General features: G+C 42.2%; 4 protein-coding genes and 1 long non-coding RNA gene across 13 annotated transcripts in view; 2 read left to right on the top strand and 3 right to left on the bottom strand.

Moving 5' to 3' along the window:
• Nucleotides 1-761, top strand: part of LOC148410985 (thyroid hormone receptor alpha) — a 65,975-nt gene extending 65,214 nt beyond the window's left edge. The window contains exon 13 of the transcript XR_015868133.1: nucleotides 748-761. The gene's annotated coding sequence lies outside the window, so the exon portion shown is untranslated. The remainder of the gene's footprint in view (nucleotides 1-747) is intronic.
• Nucleotides 13-11,820, bottom strand: LOC148410983 (stonustoxin subunit alpha-like). 4 transcript variants are annotated; one of them, XM_088436506.1, is made up of 7 exons: nucleotides 11,683-11,820; nucleotides 10,801-10,914; nucleotides 9,254-9,307; nucleotides 9,050-9,158; nucleotides 7,450-8,919; nucleotides 6,338-7,371; nucleotides 13-55 (listed from the first exon to the last, which is right to left on the bottom strand). In XM_088436506.1, exons 4-6 carry the CDS (start codon nucleotides 9,135-9,137, stop codon nucleotides 6,836-6,838), a joined length of 2,094 nt encoding a protein of 697 aa, XP_088292632.1. In that variant the 5' UTR covers nucleotides 9,138-9,158; nucleotides 9,254-9,307; nucleotides 10,801-10,914; nucleotides 11,683-11,820; the 3' UTR covers nucleotides 13-55; nucleotides 6,338-6,835. The 4 variants fall into 4 exon arrangements, with proteins under 4 accessions (XP_088292632.1, XP_088292631.1, XP_088292633.1 ...); XM_088436505.1 differs by lacking the exon at nucleotides 13-55 and adding an exon at nucleotides 6,141-6,278; XM_088436507.1 differs by lacking the exons at nucleotides 13-55; nucleotides 10,801-10,914; nucleotides 11,683-11,820 and adding an exon at nucleotides 6,141-6,278 and having other exon boundaries at nucleotides 9,254-9,858.
• Nucleotides 5,401-11,820, bottom strand: LOC148410984 (dual specificity protein phosphatase 3-like). The gene is made up of 3 exons (XM_088436517.1): nucleotides 11,683-11,820; nucleotides 10,801-11,033; nucleotides 5,401-6,300 (listed from the first exon to the last, which is right to left on the bottom strand). The coding sequence occupies exons 1-3, from the start codon at nucleotides 11,802-11,804 to the stop codon at nucleotides 6,071-6,073; spliced, it is 585 nt and encodes a 194-aa protein (XP_088292643.1). The 5' UTR covers nucleotides 11,805-11,820; the 3' UTR covers nucleotides 5,401-6,070.
• Nucleotides 6,100-27,651, top strand: LOC148410981 (uncharacterized). 5 transcript variants are annotated; one of them, XR_015868136.1, is made up of 7 exons: nucleotides 6,224-6,238; nucleotides 11,989-12,058; nucleotides 12,998-13,214; nucleotides 16,994-17,247; nucleotides 18,517-18,663; nucleotides 26,299-26,413; nucleotides 27,298-27,651. It is a non-coding gene; the product is annotated as an uncharacterized LOC148410981 (long non-coding RNA). The 5 variants fall into 5 exon arrangements; XR_015868135.1 differs by lacking the exon at nucleotides 6,224-6,238 and adding an exon at nucleotides 11,811-11,825; XR_015868134.1 differs by lacking the exon at nucleotides 11,989-12,058 and having other exon boundaries at nucleotides 6,100-6,238.
• prl (prolactin) lies at nucleotides 12,463-17,841 on the bottom strand. 2 transcript variants are annotated; one of them, XM_088436516.1, is made up of 5 exons: nucleotides 15,364-17,841; nucleotides 14,315-14,427; nucleotides 14,075-14,182; nucleotides 13,000-13,179; nucleotides 12,463-12,914 (listed from the first exon to the last, which is right to left on the bottom strand). In XM_088436516.1, the coding sequence occupies exons 1-5, from the start codon at nucleotides 15,392-15,394 to the stop codon at nucleotides 12,723-12,725; spliced, it is 624 nt and encodes a 207-aa protein (XP_088292642.1). In that variant the 5' UTR covers nucleotides 15,395-17,841; the 3' UTR covers nucleotides 12,463-12,722. The 2 variants fall into 2 exon arrangements, with proteins under 2 accessions (XP_088292642.1, XP_088292641.1); XM_088436515.1 differs by having other exon boundaries at nucleotides 13,000-13,182; nucleotides 15,364-17,831.

Below are 27,651 nucleotides of genomic sequence, written 5' to 3'. Positions count from 1 at the left end.
ACTGCATTGTGCCTTGGAACACTTTGGTCCTCTTCCCTGTTCTGTCTGCACCAACCTTGACACAAGCACAATTGTAAAACAGATTGGAGGGGAGAAAGTAAGGGCAACAGAAGAAACTAATAAAAAAAAAAAAGCTCTCTCACACACGCATACCCACGCAAACACACACACCTAAACACACAGAAAAGACAAGGACATTTGGAAAAATACTTTTGCCAACACTTTGTCTGAACATTGCACATTGGTGGAAATAGAGAAGTTGCAGTAAAAAAATAAATAAATCTAGACGAGCTCGACTCAGGAAGTCCGACTAAGGAGCAATGCGTAGTGAAAAAACAGGAGATATACGAGTGATTTGGAAAAGAAAACATGATTACCCAAGTTAGGAATTGGTGGATGCCATCCCTCAATTTAAAGCACTGTAAGCACTTATTAGCATATTACTTTATAAATCTCACCAAAAATGTACGTTTACTGTCCATGCATTGGAATAATATTCTTCTGACCCAAAAAGACATTTTGATATGTTTGGGTAACTGTCAGGTGTCAGCGCTCTCAGGTCTTCTGCCTCTCCTCTTTTAGCCCCTCCCCTATGCCACTGTGGGGGTTTGTACATTGTTTGCAGATGACATCGTGATCTGTAGTGAGAAGCTCGATTGGTGGAGCTTGGCTTTGGAAAAGAGAGGAATGAAGGCTGTGGTCATTAAGAACGTCGTAGTATGACGCTTTGTTTATTTTCCATTACAGGTGCTACTTTTGGATCTGCAAATCAGCGTAGAAGTCGGTTTCATTTTTGTCTTCAGCCAGTCCTATGTCGCACAACTCCAATTTGTCCAAAATGCTGTTGCTCAACTCTTAACCGATCCCGTAAGAGGGAGCACGCAACTTCTGTTCTGGCCTCCTTCCACAGACCGGCTGTGCACTTCCATTTTGAGATTGTGTCTTCAAATCTGTAGGTGCCTTTCCTTGATGAGCCGCTCCTGACAAGGCGAGCTGACCAGGTGAGAACATCAAACCAGAAGCTTAGGGGAACTCGAGATGTTTCCACCGCCGACGCTAAATTTCGAAACGACTTCCCAGGTACATCAGATAAGCATCATTATTATTTATTTTTCAAACCCGCCTCAAGACTCATCTGTATCACAAGCTTCGAGTTTTTACGCAGGCTGCCAGGTTTACATTTGCTGACCCAACAAAAACACATCGGGAAGTAAACTGTATGTGTTGAAGCGCAATAACATGGTAGCGGACGAAATAAATCTCGATCTTTGACGGCTATGTTTTATCGTCCCTACTTTTCCCAGGCTAATGTTTTGTTTTTGTTTTTTTTAATGGGAAGATGATGCACCTTTATAACCCCAACACAAAGGGCAAACACTCTCCTTGGTTGATGATTTTCTTTACCCATCAATATCACAATTAAAAAAAACAATTTTGTGATGCACATCCTTGGGCAAAAGTTCACTGATAACACCAGGAGCCTTAGTGGGTTTCTGGTCTTTAAACTTAAGACCGCCTCAGCCACGAGACCGGTGCAGGTACGATCAGTTCTCGTCTGGTGCCCGAGAAGCGTTGATCTACTCGTTGTTGCTCGGGATCCCCGGCCAACGTGAGTCTTTCTCTGAATACCTTTCTAACATGCCTCTGTGGGTCCTAAGAGACCGTATGGAGGCCCCCAAGATAATTCACCCGTATGTTAATCAGAATGTCAAATGGGGTCTTAGGATGGTGTCAGGAATGTCTCGTGAATCTTAGTCGCTTCCCTCGTTCTACCCTCAACCGCCAATCATTTGCGCTTCTGAACTTTTGATTGTTAAGGCGGTTATCCTCATGCTCTTGTGTGCCTTGGGGGCTGCAAACGCTAGCTCCGGTTGATGGTAGCGGTGAATGACTCAGCAACTGCTTTCCACAGTTGGTCACGGCTCCAGCAGTGGCGGCCATGCCCGAGCGCACGAGGACTTTGGAAATCAAAGCACTCAGAGTGCTTAAACGCGGTATTCTGACTCAGAGTCTCGGTGGTCGCGGGTCAGGGGATGACCACTCTACCACCTAAGCCGCGAGGGTTAGGATCAGGGTTGGGGTATCCTTCGTGTTTTCAAACTCTTTCTCTCAACTCGATCAAGGAGCTTGCTAGTAAGCCAAGCGTTTCAATCAGGTGTGTTGGGGAGAGAAAACCGGAACACGCGCAGGATGCCGGCCCTCGAGGACCGGAGTTTGACACCTATGACCTAAGCGATGCTTCCTGGCACGGGGTACACGCTTGAGTCTCATCCTTCCCCCGACAAACGTGGCTCGTTTGGCGGGGCAGCGTATCGCAGATAGACCAAATGAGGAATTTGATACGACAGTGCTCAGCCGGCCCCGGTTTTGCCCGTGGAATTTTCCTTCGTGACATCTTCCCATCTGGTCCGTGCGCTCTGTTGTCTAAATCCCGCCATCTGTCTTTACTGCTCCTCAATCCCAGCTCTCATTTAATTCTAGACCAGGCGCCGCTTTTTCTAGCTCCTCACTTTGCTGTACTGGCTTTTTCCTCGGGATGCAGCAACGATTCTGCCCGCTCTATCGCCCAGTGTCGACCCCACTTTGAGAACCACTGTACCGGAGACCATCCTCACTCGTTGACGTATCCCTTGTGACTAGTTAGCACACGCTTCATCGCTTTGTTAGCAAGCAACTGTAGATACAAAACTGGAGGATTTCAAAATGATTAGACGCATGAATACTTCGACAACATATGAATAATATGAGGCTCAAGGAAAGGGATGGACGTTCGGATAACGGATCAAATTAACCCAGGAGAAAAATGATAGAATTGTCATAAATGCGCGCCGGGTTTGGGTATCCTAGCGTGTTCTCATTCATCGACTGTAAATAATTCCTACTTGATAAACACAGGCGCATGAAAACACACGCCCGCCCCTCCCCCACTGACCCATTCATGCAGACTCTGTCGTTACGTAAGCGCGTTAACCTGCTCTCCTCACAGACGTGTCCTTGTATCAACTCCATGCGCCGGGGCAGGATACAAAGAGAGCCATAATAAGAAGTGCAGACCGTGTGTAATTAGAAAACAAAAGCTGGAGAAACAGTAAACAGAGTGAAACGGAAAGACGGTGTTCAAGGGAGAGAAAAGCCCAATCACTGAGCGCAAAAACCTTAACCTGTGGAATGTACGCCATACACTCACGCACCCTATTTGCAGCCCTGTAGGGATTTAATTTCCTGAAGGGTTCAGAACCTGCACTACCTGCCTTCCATCGTTAACTTTAAAAACAACACTCTGGAATAGTGGATGTGAATGTTTACTCCTTTGTATTCCCACAGCATGAGCGGTAGAGTACAGGACATATAGGGGATATAAAGTAGAGCTCCGTCCAGGCCAATCCTGATGTAATGATAAATAGTAAACAATAGCGTTATACGGACACATCTGATCAGCTTTTAGGCTTCTCTCTCGCGGGGTGGATATAATAAATGTAATGGATTTGATACATATACAAACAAACAACACTGAGTAATCCTGCGATATAATCCTTGTATCGGATCGCGAGCACCGCGGGAGATTAAACGACATGCGACAACACTCGGGCCAACTCTGTCCTCTGCTGGATATTTTAGAACTTTTCACGCAATCTGTCTGGTCAGCATTTGATCGGTAGTTGTGGTCGGGAAGTCTACGTCTCGGGCAAGAGGTCCTGGGATCAAATATTTGCTGATGGCCTTTCTGTGCGGGGTTTGCAGTTTCCTTGTGAGCGCTCAATTTGCAGTTTTCTCTGATTGGCTCTTAGCCAAGATCAAAGTTTCTTAAATTCCCTAAAGATATTTTTGGGAGTAAATTCAACCTCAGCAATACTTTACTTGTATGTGACAGATGAAATTTAGACAATGTTAATGAAACCGTTTTCTATAGTTGTAGGGCAACTAAAACCGACATTCGTTGAATATCATGTGTTGCGCGATAACGTCCATCCAATGGACATGAGTGGGATAATGAACATGGCTTAGTTATCGTGTTAATCAGTGTAACCGAAGAACAGCAGACATGGTGTTAATTGTAAGTACAAAAAAGCTGAAAAAAAAACAAAACAAATAGAATGAGTGACCAGGAGTAGACCAGCACCTAACGGACAACGGACTAGAAAAAAATAGGTCAAATTTTGCCCTCTAGTGGTGGTGGTAAGGCGGGCAAAATACCCCTGACAGACAACAATTAATGACGACCTGGAAAAAAAAAAGTCAAATTTCGCCCTCTAGTGGTGGCGGAAGGGTGGGCAAAAATAAACACACCGATGACCGACAATTACAATTTCAGCTTTTAACTTTGTTACTCTTCTTCAATTGGACATGATCACAAACCCATTTTTGGGGGGAAATCACAAATTTTCTGCAGCCTGCAAGAAAAGTTGTTGAAAACAACGATGCAAACATGGTTCCAACTGCCAACCTGTTTTTGAAATCGAACTAAGTGACTCGGTTAACATTTTTTTTCACAGTCATACATGTTGTGCTAATATTGAATGACAAAATTAGCCATGTGAACGCGAGTAAATTATTGTCCACATTGGCTGGTGAAAATTTCAAGGGGCACGCTCCTATAGGCTCCGGTTGACACACCGTGACCTTAAACAAAGACAAATCGTCCGGAAAATGGACAGGCCGAACGTATACAAATCCTGAGAACATGCCGTTTAAGTTGAGTTTTCCACTTTTAATCGACTGCAGTTGCAGAAAACAGACTTTTCATATAGGAACATGGTCACAATGCTAATGGAACATTTTGTTCCATTCTGCTTCTTGTATATACATAGGAATTACGGTGGGAAGCAAAGTGAGTCAGTTGCGCCCTCTACAGGCTTAGTCATGGAACAGCAAGTTGCTTCCCAGCCAAAGGAGCGCCTGAAGTGGTTGCTCATTTTCTCCCAACCCACTGACCTTATAATCACTGCTGATTGTAGGATCTCTTACCATTAGAATAAATTACTGTTTTAATAATAAATGTAGCTCTTAGAAATTCCCTGAGAAGTATTATTTATATGTGTGTATGTGTGTCTGAAAAAACATAAATATGTCTTATTATACTATGTCATTATTATTACTATTTTGTTATCTACTTGAAAATCTGGCGGTGCACTCCAAACACAAGTTTTTGTGATCAATTATGTGGCAGCCATGTTCTTATGAGGACAACAAGTAGTATTGAAAATAGGTGACGTCAGTCCCAATTAGAACTACATAACACAAAAGCCTCGCTCCCCGCTTGTCATTAACAGTGTCAACTTAGTAAAGACTTTCCATACAGGAACATGATCACAAGTTTGGTGGAACATGTTGTTCTTTTCTGCCACTTGTCTTCACACTGGTTCAATTTAAAAGAAAAAAAAGTGAGACATTTGTGCCATCTGCTGGATAACTTTATTAATATCGTGGCTGTTGAGTCGCTGTACGATGCATTACTACGTACTGAGAATACATCAAGATATTTGAATGCATTGACTACAGAAATACAGCAAAATTTGTTTTATTCCGGCACGATTCAATGAACAAGCATTTAACGCTTAAGCGCTATTTTTACCACAGTATTTGCGTGTACAAGTCGAGTTTTTTTCAACCCTCATATTCGTCGTACTGTAACCGCATAACTCAAAACAGACCATGTTTTTTTCCAGAGTTGGGCTACTTAACGTGTTTTTGCTGCATTTGACCCGCCCCCTATCCGTCACCGTCAGTCTGTCATTTCATCAAGCGAGGTGAAATTGTAATCGTCGGTCCTTCAGTCCGTCCTTGTATTTTTTGTCCAACCTTCCGCTGCCACTAGAGGTCGAATTTACCATAAATATTTTTAATTAGGGGATTTAAAAAGTAAAAAGTAAGTTCGCAAGTAAATATAATAAAACGAATACAGTTCCCGACACATTTTTAACATGTGGGTGTCAAAAAAAGCGGTGGACTGGACCCTATTGTGTGCTGCGGGTGGCACAAAATTCAAACTTTGCTTTCCGCACATTCCGTTCCAGAGCTGTGGCTTTTTGAAGTACCGAGCAGTTGAAAGACAGTGTAATTAAGCACACTTCTAACCCGCTTTTGTGCCTGCTTCATTTGTTCCAAACGTTCCCTCGGCGGTCAGCTTCTGGTTTAGTCGGCAGAGTTGGCGAAGAAAGCCGTCATTGGGGCCGATCTCTCTTCTCTGCCTGACTGCAGCCAGAGCGGCGTGGACCTCCATGTTCTGGCGAAGCATCAGGTAGGCGATGACCAGGGTGGGGGAGCGGCTGTAGCCTTCTCTGCAATGCACATAAACTCTACCTGCCGCAGAACAAAAGGACGCAGGTTGAAATCGCACCTTGTTCAATTTTAGAAGTCGTAACATCCGGCCTAGCTGGATGTGCGGTTGTGGAATCCGACTGTGTAATCGGTCTGTCTGTTATATATCTATAACCATGTTTCTATGGAGTAGCCTTTATAGAGTTCGGTATATTGGAGTGTTTTTTTTTGTTTGTTTCGTCATTTCAAATATTTACAAAGACAAATAGAGAAAACACAGGGACAAGAGAATGAATGCATCATCACACTTTTATTGCTAGCAACTTTCTACGTTAATAGAGCGTCTTCTGTGATCTTTTCAAGTCAGGACAGGTCCATGGTGGATTGTGGATTCCCCCGTCGTCTCCTGACGGATGACCACCCAGGTTGCTTATTTTTTTGGAGGGTTTTACGAGTATCATAAAGCGTCATGCTACTAAGTAATCTACTAAGCGGTGCCAAGTGCGCAAAAAGCTCTTTAAAAATCCAAAATTGTCGCACAGCTGATGTCATAATAGCGCAAAATGGCTTTGCGGCGCTAATACGACAGGTGAGCGTAACTCTGTTTGTCGTAAACTCCGAAACCGGCGTAGAGCGTTTGATCGAAAGAATGATCAAAAGTGTAGTAGTGCTTCAGCTTTTTTCCAGAAACACCGTAGAAGGACAGAGTGCCGCCGGGCATGTCAAGATACACGCCGATCTTTTCCATGACGCCCTCTGTACTTGTCCAGATGGGAATATTCCCCAGCCCAAACGCAACCTGTATTTGCACCTGATTGCTCACGTGCATTCCCCAAGAGGAGAGAAAGTCGGTGAAATGCAACTGGATGAAATCATTATTTTTCCTGGGAGTTGTATTGTATGCGGCCACCGGCAGAACGTGACCCCGAAACTCCACCTCCCAATAATGGCGCCCGCTGAGCGGCTCTTTGCACAGAACCTGAGGATGATCGAGAAACCTGTCCGCGTTGGAAGGATACGAGCGGACGCTGCCGTACGTGGCCTTCTTCTTCTCCTCTGACAGAGTGAGATTTTTGTTGACGGTGTTTTCGTCCATCGTCAGTTCGACGGCATCTGGTGGAAAGACGCAAACAAACATCTTACGCATCGCGGTTGCTGAAGTTTGACTTGGAGGCACAAAAAGGAACTTACGCCAGATGAGATCATTTCTGTCTGTGATGGTCTTCACCGGTGGGACGGACGGCACCGTGAACTTGTCGGTGTGTAGAAGGCCATCTTTGTAATGGTAGATAGAAGATCCCTTGTATTTACCGTTGGGCATGGCGGTTATCAGGAACTTGATGCTGCCGCTACGCCGCAGAGGTTTGGCATATTTTAGGAACGTTTGCGCATTTTCTCTCATTTGGATGACCACCTCGTTGGGGAAGGACTTATATTCATCGGTGCTTCCTCCAAGCTGGGACGTGTCCAAGTACTTAGCCATCTTATCGAGACAGGGGTCGTTTTCGTCCAAGCCGGTGAAAACGTAGCAAAGAACGTTGGCGACGCCCGCCGAGAGAACCACTCGATCCAATTCGGACTTGGTGCGCACGACGTAAGCGTTGGATTCGCTCATGATCATGTCCACACAGGACTGCATGATATTGATGTCCCGTTCTTTGTTGTCCAACCACTTGTTCAGGAGCTCTTGGCGGAAGGGAGAAGTTTCTCGATCGTCAAAGACTTTGGCCAAAGCGCTTTCATCTTCTTTGTCGTCTCGGATTGAAGGGAGCTTGGTGGACAGCGCCGTTTGGAGTGTCGCTTTGTAAAAAGAACAAAGTGTTTGGAAACTGCTCACGTTCTTGCGTATTGTTGGAAAATTCTGCGCTGCTCTACTGAACAAACTATCGTTGCATCTCATTTTGACCTCGTTTGTATCTTCCATGGCCTGTTGAATTTTTCTCGATAGTGAGACGCCGAGGTCCTTGACCAGCTGAGCAGCTTTGGTGTGCAGCGCCGAGAGAGGGTACAGCCAGACCACCAGAGGAGCATTGTTGTTCTCGTCTCCTAAAAGCGATGGAAGCTGACTGTAGGTTTCCACCGCTTGGACAAAGGTGGCCGGGTTTTTTTCCAGAATGAGATCTCCAAAGAAGGTGCAGGTGAACTTGTTGGTGAGATTTTGCTCTTCCTCGGTCAGTTGTATTTTGGCACTTCCTTCGATGGTAAACGACGGGATCTTCTTGATCACGGCCTGCATGTTTCCCTGAAGATCTTGGACGCTGCTTGCCTCTAACTTCTCACTGTCAAAGACAAAGACTGCATTCGCCCCGTACAGGATACCCGTAACCAAGTGTGTAGCCTTGCCCTCCTCGATGATCTGCTTCTGATGGCTATTTAGCGCCCCAAGAGCGGGTAGAGACAGCTGCTTAAAGGTGGTGGTGGCTTTATACTGAAAAGTTACCCTGCTCTGGTTCTTGAACTTCTTCTGGTCATTCAGGTACTTCGCCGATCCTCCGACTTCAACCAGACCACCTAAGAAACTCATACTCAGGGAAGCTTCCACATCCATCAGGGAAGACCTCGATTCAATGGTGTCGGAAGCCGTGATCTTAAAGGAACTGCTTTTCTGAGCGCTTACGCTGGTTTGACTCTCCAGGGTTGTCTTGTCCCACAAAGTGAAACCTGCGAGAACGGGCACATTATGGATGTAAGAGCTTTGAGACGCAAGGTACCCCTTAAAAAAAACAAGTATTTTGCGCGTGAAGGCTGGATAAAAAAAAAAAAATTAAATATCGCGTGCATCTCACGGTACCTGGGATGAGTTCGTCTTTGCGGGCGTCGTAAAGCATGCCCAAGGTGAAGGGCTGGCCCAAAGCAGCCTGTTTCAGGGTACTTGACATGCTTGCGGATCAAATGAGAACCTGACGGGCAAAAAGAAAAACAATTCAGCATTTTAATAGCAAAGCTAAAAAACCCTCAATTATTACTGATCACTCCGATGGTCGGTAACACTCACCTTGCGAAGGAAGGAGCGATGATCAGCGAAGCTGTTTGAGAGTCTTCCGAACGTCTAACCAGAGATGCGCAAGACTATTTATTTGTTATGAGTAGCCCGTGTTTTGCATGTGTTTTCATATTGTGTTATGATAGACAAAGTATTTCACTATCAAATTCAAAGAGGTGTGGATTTTAAATTGTTTTTTTGTTTTTTTTTTGGTTAATCGGTACTTGGATCCGCTTCCCGCATCGTCAATCTGTCGTTTTTTGACGTTTACACAAAATGTGAACTTCACCATCTTTACCCAAACTGTAAAAATCGCCAACTTCGCGAAACTTCGCAAACTTAGCCAAATATTAATGGCATTGCTGACATCACTTCTATCAGCAAAATAGTTCCCTCAAAATAATAACCATCAGAAGCTTGTCCAAGAAAATAATAATAAATAATAATAACCCTGCAGTCAATCACTCAGTTATCCTACTAAAACAGACAAGTTGAAGACAAACAACGCTAAACCGGCGCTCTCGTTTGCCTGCGTCCCTATATTTTTGACAATGACGCATACTTTCAAATCAACGCGTGACACGTCATCTTTTGACATCAAAATATGAATTTCGTTTACGTCGAATGCTGCTCACGTCGTGAGGTAAAGATGATCAAGTAGTAGATCGTTGTCACGCCCTTGCTTTTGGGAGTAACTTCAAAATAAAATCTTCTTTTCATATATTACTTGACATGCCAAGTTTTATTTTGAAGCATCGTCTGGCTTCCTCACAACATGTGGCGGGCTTGACGAAACTAGAGTGGCTTGACAGTTCACGGATTCTCTGCAAATCTTATTTACTGTAACTTTTGGGCCAACAATCTAAAAAATAAAACATCTCGTCTATCCTGCCTCATTCCCTGCCTTAATTCAGAATATAGCCTGTGGCTCTAGGACGGGTTTAGTCAGGGAAGCAAGCAAATCCATGAACAAAATTTGCTTAGATTCAAATTATAACAGTTACAGTAAATGCAAATATTAAAAACTACCGTTTTATTTATCATTATCCGTGAAAGGTCTGTAAATAGAGGAAATCGCTTGTTAACTTGCTAACTTTTGATACCTTAATTTTGTCAGGTATTTTCTTTTCTAGAAAATATGCATGTGAGATTTTAGGTTATGAAGTGAAGTGATGAATGAGATCAGCTATTTTGCTGGCCAAAACAACACATTTAAGTGACATAATTAGTCAAAAATGTGATCAGTTGGAACGGCATCTCTCAGACTGTCAGAATTTTTTTTTTAAATGCAATCATTGTCACTGATGAATTTGCTTTTTAAAAGTAATCAGATGGCTCTTGACAGCTTTTATTGGGTAATGACTTAGCTGCTAGCCACTAATCGCTAATTCCGACAACAGGTGATACATTATACAATGTCGGCATTTTTTTTTGGCATCATCAACATGCTTTTCGGGACAGCAATATAAACTGGGCTCCAACAATAATTTTTTTAAAGAAGTGTTTCCAAGCATTGATACATATATTTCGCTAAAATGGCTGTTCAATTCCAAACTAACCTCTTCCATTTTTGGATGCCAAAGCTTCCTCGATAAAATCTGCTGCCTCTTCGAAGTAAACGCTGATGTCGAAGTGATCCGTGTCGCTAGCTGCCACGCCGTGGTAGGTGATCCCTGTCCCGGCATAGAACTCTGAGTTGGTGTTCACGTGCATGTCGGAGTTTCCCTCTGCGGCGTTGAGAACATGGGTGATGCCCAAACGCTTCAAGCGTATCGTGTTTGTTGCCACAAACCTGCATTAAACAAGTACAGTAAATCTCACAAGTTCAGTTTGGCAACAACTCTTCACGACTCTTGCATCGGGGAGAATAGGCAAGAGGGTGGGGTGGTGCTCGGGCTGCGGGGGGAGTTAGTGGCCGCTCACCATGCTCTGATGCACCGTGTGTTGTAAAAACAATGTTTTCAACCTTGTTTGAGCCAAGGCACACTTTTTTTTTTCCTTTGGAAAAATCTTGAGGCACTCCACCAGCCAAACAGTTTTCAAATTAAAGATGTTGGGCAATTTCTCGGGTTCACAGTTGTTTGATACTGTATATATATTTTTGCATTATATATTTTGTTTTTAATTCTCTTTTTACACATAGCAAAGGATTCACACTTTCTCTATTCTTTGATAATTCCTCCATGAATTACAATTTTTACTTGAGCAACACCGTTGCTTGATGTTTGTTCTTATGTCACTTTTTCGCTATTTTACTTTTAAATAACGGAAGCAATGGCCGAGGAGTCCCGGTTCAAGATGGCGGCTCAATCTGCACGTCCAACTCAACAGTTGCTCCCTCTCGTGGTTATTTATGTCTATAGTTGCAACGCCAAGCTTGCCTGTTTACGCTTCGTGATTTTCTTTATAACACGTCATTGTTTTAGCGCGTAATAACTCACGCATTGCCAACGTAGATGCGTGGATAAACTTCGTGGACATGTTTGGATGGCCAGCTGTAAAAGCCGCTATCATCCGTCAACAAGTCGTTGAGCTGCTGAAGAGTCACTTCGAAAGCCGACATGTCTGCTTCCGCATCCGTGACGTAAGCGCTCTGTTTACATTTGGAACTGTTGCAGCATGTCGAAAGAGATCAAGCTTGGTTTTGTCATTGTAATTGTCATGACTTAAAGAGTAACTACGCTTGAGGTTTTCTTTCCTGAAAACGTTTTGTTTACTTCCAACATTTGAATCAATTTTGTGTACAGTGGTGTAGTCTGTACTACGGTGGCCGAAAAGGGAAAACGCGTTGCAACCAACAGTGCGTTACAATACAAGGTAAGAAAACTTGCAAAAAAAATCAAATAGAAAAATATATAGTGATTTTAAATCACTTGATGAGAGACATTGCTCCTCCGATCTGCTTGATGTATAAAATGTTGATATTTTTTGTGTTATTTACGTTTGTTATTCATTTTTGCTGTCATGCATAACCAGCAAATGGCTCTGTTATTTTAATAATTGTACTACTACAAAATTAAAAAGGCAAAGTAAAAATCTATTTCCAGGAATATATAGCTTGTTCTATCACTGAAGAATGAGATTGAAATAGAAAGTTCATCTATTCATCCAACCATTTTCTCAAGCCACGTATCTTCACAAGGGTCATTGGCTTGCTGGTGCCTATCGCAGCCGTTTTCGGGCAGTAGGCCGGGGGGCACACTGAACTGATTGGCAGTCAATCACAGAAAACGGGAAGCCCTTTATTTTATTTTGCTCCATTGAATGTTTTGCAGCCTTGAAAACCAAACTAGAAACCGTTTATTAATGTGAACAGTGAAACAAGACAGACCAAAGCTGAATTTATGGTTCTTAAACTATGTTAACCATGTCATTTGGCATCTAATACACGCTGCTTATCGTTACGATGTTTTACCTATATGCGTAATGCAAGCTTTGCAAAAAGAAAAATCCCCAAATGCTCCACTAGGGCGCTTCCTTCTTAACACAAGTGCGGTTGCATTTTTGCAGCCCGGCACCGGAGGACTTTTAAAAAGCTGTCAATCTTGTGGGAATCTCGGCGAAAGCAGGACAAGAGGAACTGGAATTTGATGAGTCTGGATAGCTTGTCCTGACCAATGTCATTGCCACCTCTGTAGGGCAGCAAAGAGATGATCTGAGCTGCCGGGTCCATCTGTGTGATGAAACACATTCTGTATTGGATATTTCAAAAAGTGATGTCATTTTTTTTTTTTTTTTTGTCATTCAAACATGCAGACCTTGCCAGATAGGATGTTCAGGCCATCTCCAAGGTTCTTGGAATGCTCCTGCAACTCGTGGATCTTGTTGATTATTTTGCTTTGAGCCGGATGGGACAGGGTGTTGGCAGAAGAAGACAGAACCACAAGTGGATCCACCCAGGCTTGGAGCAAAGAACGAGCCAATGAAAGAAGGTCTGACTGCTGGAAACGACAAAAAGATGAGACGAAGATGAGTAAGATTAGTTTTTATTTATTTATTTTTATTACTGTCCATAAATAATAAAAGCACAACATCACTATTAATGATAAAACTCTTTCAGTGCCATGGATGGGAACTTTCGTCATGTAAAATACTTAGGTTGTGTACCAGTGATAAGAATTCCCATAAACTATATATATTTTTTTTAATTGAACTGACTGTTGAGATGTTTCAGATGCTACTAAAAAAAATATCAGCGTCAAAGTAACTGTTGTGCAGAAAACACGTCTTTTCACAAAAAGCTGTTTCTACTTTTGTCCAAAATAGCTTGGTGTCATCATTTTCAAACAGTGATTACCAGAGTGTCATTAAGTCTCAAAAAGAAATAATTATGAATATTTGCCCACAGAAAACTATTCAACATAAAGTTTCCTCTTTTGGTGTCATAGTATCATCTGCTTGACAGGTAACGAGAGGAGGCACATGACAAGTTGGGTTTAACCATTCTAATACGGGGGAGAATCGGGCTTTTTACAGTCATGAAATTCAACATAACATTTGTTTTATGATCATCTATTTTACTGAAACGGTTAATTCAATCATTATTTTTAGAGGATTTTTGCATGTTTGCTTGTTTTACACTCTCGAGTACCCGCCAAAGTTCCTTCAAGTTCCCCCGTTTGAGAATCGCTGATCTGTGTAACCGCTAAATTCAGGGATAGATTTGTATTTTTGTAAAATTCACCCAAATTGGTGGAAAAGGAGGGGGTCTACTTTTAAGCGAGGTGGACCGGTACTCAGAGAAATACGGTAATCGCTAACGATCGCGACGAGAGAGAAAACGATCGTCAAGAACGCGGGTGATGGGAGAAGCTTTTCCAAAAAGTCACTCACAGACACTTGAAGCGCTTGCTCTTTGTCGTTGGGTGTCTGCAACGAGGACGTGTGGCACGCCGAAGGCCGAGGCATGATCATCCGGCCCACGGGAGTGAAATGAGAATCCTGGCGGGGGCAGATATATTCATTGCGATTTTTAGCCTTTCCTTCCAGTTGGTCAGAAGCTCGTCGCTCACGTTCAATTCACATGAGGAAAATTTGCCGCGCGCTTCGGCTACAAAGAAATCGGGCACCCACAAGCTCGTGGCTGAGCGTTGTGCTGAGAGAGTGAAGTTTGTCGGAGTGTTGGGAGGCTCGGTCCAGCAGGTCACCGATGGGGATGGCGCCGCACACCGCCGCCATGCACAACACTTGAAAAACCAGACAGATTGCAAAGATATTTTATGTTTAGTAGGTTATTCAATATCATTGTTTTAAAAAGACACATTCAATTAGAATGCCAATTTGCCCCGTGCCGCCTCTCGTTACCTGTCAAGTTCATTATTTATTTTTGTGAACAGATTTCTACTAACGTCCCAAAAGTTCAATATTTTTCTGCGGATGAATATTTATTTATAATTCTTTCTTTTTGAGAACAGGTCTGACACGTTATGTTGACTATTTTCTGTGGACAAATATTAATTATTTACGAATGATTTATTTTGGTGAACAGATCTCGACTTTAATCCCAAAAGAGGACGCATGTTTGATATTTTGCCGTGGACAAATATTCATTCATAAATATTTGTTTTTGAGAGCGGGGTCGACACTTTGTGTCGATTATCTTTTGCGGAGAAATATTTATTAATTATTAAATAAATGATTTATTTATTTGTAATGTAATCCGCTTGGTTTAATATTTTTCTGTGGACAAATATTTGTTTACAATTATTTCTTTTTGAAAGCTGGGCCGACAATGTTGATTACTTTTTGTTGACAAGTATTTTTTAATAATTATTTCTTTTTGAAAACAAAGCTCTTTTATGATCTAAAAAAAGAAATCATTATAAAGAAATATTTGTCCCCAGAAAAAAAAAAAATGAGCATAAAGCATCCCTTTTGGGGTTACAATCGAGATCTGTTCACACAAAAAAATCATTAACTTAATAAATATTTGTTTGCCAAAAAAATGACATAAAGTGTCAGACCTTTTCTTGAAAAGAAACGTAACACTTTATGTGTTTTAACTCAAGGACCTTTGAAGGTAAAAGGCAAAGTAATACACTATAAAAAAAAACGTCATTGTTTTGCTATCACAGATGATTGAGTCACAAACGTAATGAACTGAGAAAATATCAGGTTCTTACCCGTAATGAAAGGTCTCCTTCCGTGAGCCATTCTTCTACCCCTTGCGTTTGATTTTTGCCCTTGGCCTCTTTGTTTTGACGCCAATTCCCTTCCATTTTATAGTTCTTGTGCTTCAACCGTTTGTTTATGCAGCAGGAACAAGACGATGTCCTAATTGTTTGGTACTCGTCGGTCTGCTTAATAATGCAAGCGCGGTCCAGGAGATGGAAATGAATGAACGCAGCAGCTGCAGGTTGACTTTCGGCCGACGCGCTTCGGAAGCGGAAAAAAAACGTCTCGGTCACGATTTACGTCGATGAAAAAAAACATGAACGTTCCCGCAATGTTTTTCAATGACTTTTGACGTACTTTCCTTTCGTTTATACTTAGTTTGATGGTTAAATTAAAAACGACGTTTACAGCTGTTCTAATTAGCAATTTGGTCTTTGTTTTATCCCTTGTGGCTTTATGTTACAAATTATGGACATTATTTTTTTTTTATGATATCATAAAAGAATCAATGGGAAAAAAACAATAGTGAGCTGAAATTTCCAGCAGATGATTAAAACTTGTAAAATTTCAAAATGCAACCAGTCTGACATTTTCTATGCGGTTGAACGTGCGAGATTTTTTTGTACACAAATAACCATTGTCCAAATTTTGGCCCATATAAAACCATTCTAATTTAAATTTTTGCAATGCATTTGAACAGAATTCATAACACTGATCTTCCTGCGATTCTTGCAACATTCCCGACTTCTCTTTTGAGCCGTTTGTACCGGCGTACATAAAACAGTAAATTATGAATCCACAGTAGCAATTTTCAAATATGATCATTTCACAGCAAGCGTTTTTTTAAACAAATCAAAAAAATCTCCCATTTTCATGCTTTGGTGGACTAACAACTGCTCAAAGTCATTGAATTTGTATCATTCATTGAAGGGACAAAAAAATCAACGCCCAAATGTTTTTTTCTGTCCTACAAAGACAAGCAAAGGTGTCAAAAGTGTCAACACTTTGCTCCAGCATGCTATCGAGTATCTTGACCTTTGCCTGCTCCGCGGACAAAAAGTTCTACTTGGGTCGCCGGCGTGCTCTTTATTACCCACGACCAATTTAGTTTGCGCTTCTGCTGTGTTACGCAGTCGTCCGTTGGCCGCCAGCAAGCGTGCGCTGTGCATGTGTGTCCTATACGTTGACTTTCAACTTGTCCTCTGATGTTATGTAAACCAAACTTCCGCATACACTTTCCGCTTGCTGATAAGAAGCGACTGGAGCTTGTTTCCCCTTTGCAAGCAAAAAAAATGTGTGCGTTTTGGTGTATGTACGAGGTGTGTTTGAAAATTCTATTCTTCAATCATAAAAAAAATATAAGCTTTCTTTTGTAATCATTGTTTGAAAATTTATTCCGTACTTTTCAGACTACAAAACTTTTTTCTCATGATTTGAGCCTTGCGGCTCCTCTGCAGTTTTTTGGCTTTTTTTTTTAAGCTAGCCACCAGGAGACACAACAAATGTGCGTGTCTGTTCAAGGTGTCAATTTATGAAAGAACTTATGGAATAGAACTGAAAAAAAATGGAAAAAGCTTTACGCCACTGAAAAAAAGTTGACTGTTAAGACAATCTGTTTTTGTGTTTATTTCCAAACAGAACAGTGAGAGTCTGCAGGAGCACATTCTTGCAGGCATTCTCAACCCCCCCTTCTTTTCTGTCAGCGCCCCACTGGTGTTTTAACTGCAAACACACCAGCGCTCTCCAGCCAGAAAGAACACGCCCCCTTTCAAAAAGACCACATTCTACTCAGGCGAGCCGCAGGCGACCGGCTGGTTGGCGTTTGAAGGTGATCCCTCATCACGCCGAAGCAAACTTTTGGACCGTCGGAAAGAAATCCCAGCAGCACATTGGTAGGAATTTCGGACCTTTTTCATTCATTCACGCTCCTTTTTTTGGGTTTCAACAAGTGAGGTCACACGTGGGTCCTGAAGTACATGATGTTCTTTCATGGCACATGGCTTCATGCAAGACGTACAATTGTTTATGCTTTGCTGGAAAACTTACTTTTATGCAGTATTTGCAAAGTGTATTTTGAACAGTACAGTATTTTTTTTGTTTTTTTAACATAGTGGGTGTGTGGAAGTTAATAGAATGGAATTTTGTACCAATGTATGCTCAGGTCATTCTAATGTAATTCTTACATTTACATCAAAAAAGCAGGCCAGTTTTGCTTGATTCAAGCAAACCTGACCTAGATGCAATTTCTTAACCCTCTCCAGGCAGGTGTTGCAAATTTTGAGGCATTTTTTTTTAGTTTTTGAAAAAAAAAAGAGAAACTTAATTTGAGCCTGAAAAGGTTCATCATTAATTTAATATTTTTTTTCTTAAAATTACACTCATGCAAAACTGCAATTTTAAACAAACTCCCAATTTTTTCTAATGACTTTATTCATGCAAACAATGGCTACAATGCAGTAGCTTTAAGTAAGCATAATTCTAATAAGTGTGGTAATTTGAAAAGTAAACAATAATAACAATAATAAAATGTGTATATATATATATATATATATATATATATATATATATATATGTCTGATTAAATACATTATCATGCGTTTTAATTTGAAAAACTCTATCCGATTTCTTGCTTATGTTCTTGTCTGCGACCTTGGAAAGCTTCTGAAATGCTGACGAAAGGCCACTCACGTGCAAGGAGGCAATAACATTAAAGACATCTTAAAATCCCATCCGACGTCATTTCGACGGCGCAAAAATCATCGCTAACGCTAACGCCGTCTTTCCATCGACGCTTCTAAAGGCTGTAATGAATCAAGCCGCCACTTGGCCGCGCACTACCGTAACTTTTGCGCAATCCATTGTCTGACCGCGAAAGACAAGACAGCAATCCTAGTCGTACTTTGCAACACGCCATATATTATAATGTCAATGCCCACAGGATCCCGTCCCGTCTGTCAGCTCCCAGAAGTGTTTGCAGATCCACTTTGTCACAATCGCGTCACTGACCTTTAAACCCCTCAAGCCCCTGCTCGGCCTCCCACCCCGACCCGCGTTATCTTCTCACGTGTTTGGCCCCCTCCGCCTCCTTTCGCGCGCCCGCCCATTTCACTTACTGGCCGGCGTTGACGCTGCCTCTCTATCGGTGGCGCTCGGATCCCTAGGTTGACGTTCGGAGGACGGGAGCAGGCCACTCACCATCTACCTACCCATCAGCACTTAGTCATGTCGGACGCCGAGACCGCCGCCGCCCCCGCGGAAGCCCCGGTTCCTGCTCCGTGCGCCAATTTCAAGGCGGACCTGGACAAATGGTAAGCGATGCACGCAACTTTGAATACTTTTGCTTGCGCTTTGCGCTATCTTCAGTCAGGATCTGACCTCTGCATGCAACCTCCTGGAAAAGTCCATACAATCATATAAAATTTCCTGGCTGCCGTCATTCATCCAGAATTATTCCATGCAATAAACAAAATCATATGACGGGAAAGCTGATTGCCATTATCTTAACCAAAATATAATTCTTGAAGAAACGCAAAATCCCATGGAGATTGAACGACGTTAGTTTTCGCAGGGAATGTCTTAAAATCCGGCAAACTAAAATGGAGTCCCTTTAGAGGACGACGCGCAAAGTCAACGCGAACCCGAGCTCTCACTTAACCGACTTTGACGCGGTCGCCGAGTCTCGGGGTAAAGGTCGTCAAAACCCGGGGTACCCGATGTCGGGGACAATGATTTTGAGATGAACGCTATGCGACAGCGGGGTGAGCTTTGATTCCCGTCCGCACGCATGGATGAAGCTTGGGAATCTGCTTACGTCACTCGCCTCCTCTTCCCAGAGTACTTTGCGCTAGCTCGTTGCCCGTCTGCCTCTTTTCGCGTCGCCTCAACAATTCAGAACACCTCTCGCGTCAGCTACGAGTTTTATTTCCATTTTATTGATGGCCTCGGAAAATATATGATACAGACCTCGAGCAATGGGGGTGCGTGCGGTTTAGCGAGAGATGTGGTGATGTAACACGCAGCATCCCGATACGGATTCGGAGCGTCGGATGTGGGATACGGACGCTTCTTGCGATAACAGGCCATATTGTCATCATCTAGGCTCTCGTTATTAACGAAAATTGAGTACATAGGAGCAAAAATAATTCCTCCCACCGTGTCACGTAAATAGCAATCCAGAGGATTGTATTGGTCCGCAACAAATAATCGGTGTCCTCTTTTGGGTCATGGAAGAAATCAGTTGTCAAAAATAATATTCAAATGTAGTAAAAATAATAAATATAATAATAAAAATATAATTTAATTATTCATTCATATTTGTGCACAAAAAAGGAATCAACATATAGTCTCAAAAAGAAATAATTGTGAATAAACATGTGTCCACAGAAAGATATTCAACATAAAGCGTCCTCTTTTGGGATTACTGCAGAGATCCGTTCACAAAGAACTTTATTATTAATAAATATCTGTCCACAAAAAAAAAAGAAGTGTCAGACACTTTCTCAAAAAGAAATCATTCTAAATAAATATTTGTCCACGGAAAAATATTCAACTTAAAGTGTCCTCTTTTGGGCTCATAGTACAGATATGTTCACCAAAATAAATCATTAACTTGACAGGTAACGAGTGGTGGCACACGACAAGTCGGGTTCAACCATTTTAGTACGGGGGAGAATCTGAGTGTTTAAAATAATGATACTAAACATAAAATGTGTTTTCTGAACTTATATTTTCCTGAAACATTTAATTCCAAAATTATTTTGAAAGGATTATTGCATGTTTTATTTAAAATTTGGAGTACCCCCTGGAGTTCCTTCAAGTACCCCCAGGGGTACCCGAACCCTTATTTGCGAACCACTGCTTTGAACCTTCCATGTTACTACTCTCAAATGTGAGTATAACAAATAATACTACACTTTTATCAGAACATATAAAGATCAATCAACCAATTGACTAAAAACTCGGAAAAGACTCGAAGTGCGTAATTTAATTCTCACGAGGACACTCTTGGCCCAAAATAATAACCCAAAAAAAACGTGCAATGTGTAGAGAAAATGACCAGTATGTAAACAGAAAGCACTATTTAGTTCCCACTTGATGCGGGGCCAGCTTGTGCGGGGCCATGATAAAATAAAGGCGGAGTGTGACTCGGTCAGATAAGACGCAAGTCGGTGGCGAGTCGGGAGTCGGCTTGGCCGAGCGTTTCATCGACTCATTCAGGGTAGTCGTTAACGCAAAATGTTCAAGATTTTAGCGCCGTCTTTATTCATCATCCATTGTCACATAAGCTGATAACGTCGCTCGCTCATTGTAATCACTGGAGGAATGAATAATGTCCTGTATTGCAGCTTGTAAAAGTCTTGGCAGGTGTGTGAGAGGAAATCCTCTTCCGTAGGGTGTTAATGACGCTTTCTTGCTCTCCCGTCAAAGCCTTCGGTGATAATGGCGGAGTGTCATTTTACACAGCGGTAACGGACTTACTGTGCAAAGTAAAAGCTCTCCTGCGACATTTAGTTCTTGGATCGAAGCCTTTTGTCAACTACGGGTCCTACAATGCATAGCAAGAGCTTTGCATTATGGGAATCAGGCTAAGCCACTCAATGAAGTCATTGAAAGGCTTGCTAATGTCATAAGTTTTCCACTAGCGCCCCCGGTGGTTTTGGGGTCCCAACGCAAACATTTCAATTGCACCGGATAAGCGAGTCTCTGTTGAAAGGATTAATGAAAAAATCGGGGGAAATGCATGTTTAAAATTTCCACTTTTGAATGGCAGTAAATGAGCCCGACATGGGCTAAATTTCACATCTTACCTTCTGTTTGCAAGCAATTGAAAGTAGACATGTTTTGACAATCCATGCAATATTTTAGCCTCCGAGTGTTTATTTTTTTGCTATGCGTTTCCTTTGATACCACACATCAAAAACATCTAAACGCCCGATTATGGTCAAATTTCACCCCGGGGGTTAAAGGTGAGCATTTAAAAACAATGGAAAGCAAAACCCTAAAGTCAACATTACAAGTGGTAAATTCGCTGGCTGATAAATCAGTTCGTAAAATTCAAACACCGTCTCTGAATCAGCAGCTGGCAAGCGTGACCGATGTTTAATAGTTGTCAGAACACGCCACCGGGCTTTTCGGCCTGAGCTTGCACGGTTGACGTGGCGGTGTGTGTAATCAATACCGCAGCCTCCCGCGTATTTTTAGACGGCGGCTTTTAAAAGTCACAGCTTGCGGCGTGTCCGAATGGGACCGTGTGTGCAGGATAACATGACATGTTCCCAACTATATATCAACTTACTATCCCTGACACCGGCTTATATTACTCAGGATCGCCAAATAAGCAAAAAATGCCGGGGTCCGCCGCGCGATATCAGGCGTCTTTTTGTCACAAACGAAAAAGAATTTCGAACGCTAAATTGTGTCGAGTTTACGATCGGAAAACTTGTGAGTGCGAGGTGTTTTGAATACGACCGCGCCAGACATCCTCCGCGCCGCCATACGTCTTTTTGACAGCGATCTTACCCCGTACGTCAACGGCCGATAGTTTGCGACGCGAATGTCGGATTTATTCGTAAATTATTTTGTGAAATTGGACACAGGCTCGTGACTTGTATGACCCGTGACTTCAAATCTTTATATCGTTTGGAAATCATTCCTATAAATCATAATTTGGTCCCTAATAATGTTCGTTTTAAGAGATTCACTGCCACATAACCACAACAATAAATACAATAATTCCCGCACCTGTGTATAAGACGCACCCTTCAAAAATATCGCAAAACGGAAAAAAATCCCATCTTTTGCGAACTCTTGATATTTTCCTGCGTTCATATCTGTAAGTTATATATTTGTTGCGCGTTAAGTTAAACGTGTTTTACATTTCCCACGTTGTGAGCGGTCAGTGAACGTGTCGCCAGTGTAACGTTGAATACGCTCAAAGCCGTTGTTTTTCTTTTTCCTCGCCACGCGTCTCGAGTTCATTTCCCCACGAATACCCGAAGTTGAACAGCAAGTTTATGATTGTGCTTGTATGCCAAAAGTCCGCAATTAGTAAACGAGTCAAATGAATTACCACATGTGTTCGTTAACCGGTGCACTGTTAATTGTCATAATTTATTCCTCTGGGTTTTAGTCATCTTCCTGTGAGTGAACAAGAATGGACGCGGACGTTGGTTCAGTCCGCTCGCTTCTTCTATTGATAATAAGCCGTAACAACCCCAGCTAACCCGACCTCAGCTAACAACTTGATGCTAACAGCCAACCGACATCCCCCTCCTCTAGCTTGTCCCATTCCGGTCTTTATTATAAGTTAGAATACGGCCGATGTAAAAATGCAGAAAATGACGCCATTTCCCGAGAGATTGTCCCAAAATGGCAGCAAACGGCCCACAAAACACCCCACTTTGAAAACCGCACCTATAGATATCTCATCAATACTCGTTCAAGATTATAACCACCAAAAATGACCCCCGAAACATTTTTAATATTGGAACTCGTTCAAAGGGGAATTCCCTTTCAAATGTACGGTATTTTCCTCCCAATGTTAATATAGACATTAGGCGCCACATGCATTTGTCCATGTGCGCGTACGGCGAATTCCAGGTGAACTTTTCTTTGTTAATATTTACATTGAGTCGTAAGCATGTTTGCGCCAGTATGGAAGTTGATTCTTTTAGACTTTGGCCAATTCCATAGGACGACTAGAACCCCACCCCCCATGCTTTTAGCCTTTACACCCTCACCCTCCACACGTGTATACACACACACACACACACACACACACACACACACACAACCTCGTCGTTACTGATTGACTGCAGTTGCATGTTCAATCATGCACCCTCATTCTTGGGATTTTCCGTCTTGGAATTCAATGACTTAGCAAAGTCTAGTAACGTGAATGCACTTTGCAAATTTCGTAAAAGAAAATTTCTTAATTTTAAAGCTTGATTGTGCCGTACAAAACTCAAAAATCTGTATTGTTATATTTGATTATTTATGATTTTGTGATTATTTGATCATTTTGTGGGACAAAAAAAATAACTCAAAAAAGGAAATTGTTACTTTTTTACCTTTGCATTTGAGTTAAATGTCTTTTTTACGATTGGAATTTTGAAAACACCCTGTTTGGAATTTGCATATGCTTTATTTGCTCCCAATTTTCAATCAATTTATCACAATTATTTTTGCTAAAAAAAGCGCATTTTTATCACATACATACAGGAACAACAAAACAATATATTTGAATGTTTTTGCTCGGTATTCGATAAAAAAAGTTCACATTGAATTGAATCGCTTCAAATTCTATCAATAAAATTTGACTGACTTGTTTGATTATTTTGTTGACATTCTCTTTCGCGCGGCTCCATCTAGTGGATGCATAACGCAGCCACTACTGTAGCTTCTATTCTATGCACCTTATAATACGGTATCCAATATTTTTATTACTGCCATTTTATACGAGGTTCATGTTATATTGTTTGCGGCTGCGAACCCAATGAACTTTCCCATAATTGTATCTGAACATCACTCATAATGCATGTCACTCCCCGAAGAAAAATTACAAGCAGATCTTTATGAATAATTCAGCCTTCTTTGGTGACCGACAGGAGGACGCCATCACACGGCCTCAGTGATGACCGGATGTATCTAATGCACCCTCGCAATCGTGCTTTTAATATGGAAAAAGTCATAGCGGCGTTCACCCTGTCGGTTTGAGTTGATATGTGTCGTTGGTTGCCATGACAACCCAGCTTAACTCCTTGACCCTGTAATATGACCTTCTTTGCCAATGTGAGCACGCTCTCTCGGGACATTGTGTGATGGCTCCTGGTGATGATGTCATCATCTCCGCCTCCTTTCCTGTAATCCTGCCACACACACACGCGCGCGCACACACACACATACATGCACTCTTTGGTTGTGAAATGGGTTGAGCATTAAAACACAGTTTAGTTATTTGTTGATATATATTTTTAAGATTTTTTTCTTAATCCACTATAATGCTAATATTCTTATGGTTGTCTGCATTATCAGTCATACGTTTTAATTTTTACAAAATTTAGAACCTAGTCCATGCTGACCTTATTCTTAATACACACACACACGTACATGCACTACACACTTACTTATTTATATTTTTACAATTTTTTTAACTCTTGTGCACACAGTTTGCAAACTATACACATTGCGTTTTTTTCCTAATTTTGTAAATGCTTTTAAAGGCGTAATAATTCCATTTATTTATGAATATTTTTTCCTTCAACCATTCATTGTTCAGTGGCATCAGTTCTATCCATACATATGGAAGTTAAATTTATTAACAGCCACATAAAATTGAAAAATGGCATGGTTTGTCTTTAGCCATTAACTGGTCTCTACCGCCACCTACTGTCTTGAGGTGAAACACTAGTCAACAAAGAATTTTCTTTTTGCTGACATAGTTTGACCTCCGTTTAACGGAATGTTGGAAAATTCGTAGGAAAATCTGTGTTATAAAACCTATTAAAATGCATCTCAAAAATTATAGTTATAATGGTTTTATGTGGTCCAAAGTTTGGACAATGATTATTTTTGTACACAAAATCTCTCAGGTCCAGCTGCAATCTCATAGGAACGTCAGAATGCTTCCATTTTGAAATTTTACGAGTTCTAATCATCTGCTGGAAATTTCAGCTCCCCAAGGAATCAAAGGAATTTCCATAATTTGCGACATAACGCCGCAAAGGTCTTACCAAAACTGCCGTAATATTCTTACGGTTGTCTCCAATATAATCCATACGTTTTAATTTGTACAATTTGTAGATCCTGGTCTATGCTGACGCATCATCGACCCTATTCTTGGTTACGCCACATACACACACACACACACACACAGAATAGCCTTTTATGATGTAATCAGTAGCGTCTACTCGGTTCTTAGCGCAGCCAGCATGTCGGCATCCAGCGCTTTCAGCAGCCTCCCGGCATCGGAAAGTGCTGAGTGATAAGCTGCAGCTACCAGCTGCGCGTGTTGCATCACGCGCAGGCGCCCAGCCACACAACTCACCAAGCAAAAAACGTTTTATTTCGATTTCATGTGTTTGCGCATGTAGTTTTTTTTTAGTATCCTATAGAAAGAGCTAGGGAAAATAAATGTGTCTTTATGAAGACCATAAAGCTCAAATTAGAGTGACTTAGTACGTGGACAGTTTTTATTTCATAACTGAGTGTGCTACTGCTTGCCAGCCAATCGCGGGCAATTATTTCATTTGTGATAAATAATGATTATATGTCGTGTGATGCATGACTTACTTTGTGAGGCTCCTGTCATGATTTGAACTTGACTTTTTGGATTGTTTTTGCGGAAGAAGCCCGCTTTCATGTGCGCGGCCATCTTGGTAACGGGAGTTAAGACTAATGGCTGTGGAATGCAAATTTCGATTTGGGACACGAATGTGTGGGAGGAGCCAATCGATGACATTCAAATCCCCGCCCCCCAGCTCAACCTCCTACCTGCGTGCCTTGTCATCATCTCATCATCACGCAAGGCCTAAGTCACTCCGCCCCTCCTCCGTGGTGTCCTGCCAAGCAGATGGGTCCATGTGCACACTTTCCTTTTGTATTCAGTAAACTCCTCCCCCTGCCCTCCCCCCTCTCTTGCTTCATCACTCTAATGCACTTTGGCAGAGTCGGATGCAGAGTTTGTTGCTGCATGAGCGCCTGAAATAATCCCTTTCGCCCTATTCTAAGTATATACAGTTAAATCCCATTTAAAACGATATATCGTACAAGGTGATTGCTCAAATATTGAAAAAATTATAGCACACTTGCGCAACACTTTTTTTGGTAACTGATCAGAGATCAGTTTCTTGCAGGATTTGCCAGTCCTAGTACGTCACCGTTTGACAGAAAATAGAGAATCTCATGTGGACTAATGTCTCATTATTTGTGTGTTTGTCTTTCAGTGTGGCCGAGAAGGGAGTAGAGGCATGCAAAGACCTCATGGAGGCTTTTGATGCTTGTGTGAAAAGTGCTACTGAGGGGACATCATGAGCCAGGAGTTGCCATCCAAACCTCAATGTGAGCATCAGGCGTCATTTGAACTGCGTCTTGTCCAGAGTCAATTTGCACCGGAGTGAAATCCAGACACCAAACAGGCTTATTGCCCTGTCAAGGTCTAGAAACGTTCCAAATTTTCATTGAGCCGCAGCTCATATTTCATAATCGGCTCTCGGGCACTCCTACAAGACACGTGATTGGCACCGACCAATAAGGGCGGGAGTTGTAATCTACTCGCGCCCAGGAGTTGTATCTGCTCCTGCTCTCATTGGTCAATGATTGTGCCAACAGCCAATCGCGCGTCTTGTAGCGCGTAGTGAGCTGATTGACAGATCGGCTCTGCCGTCTTCCTCATGAAACTCCACATGCTGCGAGTGAGATGCGGATGGGGCAGCAGGAGAACGGTGACCATGAAAAGCCTTGTAATTCTTTTACCTAGATTTCTTTTGCAATAAATTGGAATTTCTAGTGTAAACTCTGCTCTTTATCACTTTTGGTCGGCTACGGTGTTGACTCTAGTTCAGCTTGCGGGCGCCGTTTATCAGAGGTCAACTTCGGCTCCCCGTGATGCTGACTACAGCCAAGGGCTGGAAACTGGAAGGGATAACAGTACAGTTACTTTCTAAAGTTTTAAGTAAAATATGTGTACAGTAGGAATCTGTCTGAAATATGTAAAGTATAAATACTTTCCTCGTTTAAAAACTAGTACACGCATACATACGCGTGAAAATTACTGGGGGGGGGGGGGGGGGGTCCTACTTTACCGATTTCGCTTTTCGCCGTGGTTTTTCGGTCCCCGTTAATCGCGAAATAACGACGGGACACTCGTATGGTTTTGTTGGCACAACCGCCCCCGTCCTCGATCTTCACCTCCCTTCAGCTCGCCTCTTCATCCTTTCTCACAGGTCCGCTGCACTAAGTCCTCCGAGTTCCCAGCATTCCCTTCTGCACACCAGCACAGGACTGAATGGCAATAACAACGTCCACGATCACGGTGTGACTAGCACCGTGTGGATCCGGGCTGAGTTTGGGACCTGGCAGCAGTATCCATAGTTTCCTTCTCTGTCTTCCCTCCCTCACTCCTTCCCCGTCTAAACCTTTTACCAACAATGTCCTTCGGTCTTCCGCCATTCCCTCTCTCCTTCTATGGCTGATGTATGGTGCATTGACTTGTTGATACTTCCAGAGAACTAATGGCTAGTCTTGTCAATTCTAAACTTGAAATGAATACTATCAATGGAAATAAACATGGAAAATGA

Source organism: Hippichthys cyanospilos, chromosome 16 (genome assembly GCF_059441005.1).
Source record: "Hippichthys cyanospilos isolate Australia breed blue-spotted pipefish chromosome 16, RoL_Hcya_1.0, whole genome shotgun sequence".
Lineage (NCBI taxonomy): Eukaryota > Metazoa > Chordata > Actinopteri > Syngnathiformes > Syngnathidae > Hippichthys > Hippichthys cyanospilos.
This window is presented reverse-complemented; position numbering and strand designations above follow the sequence as displayed.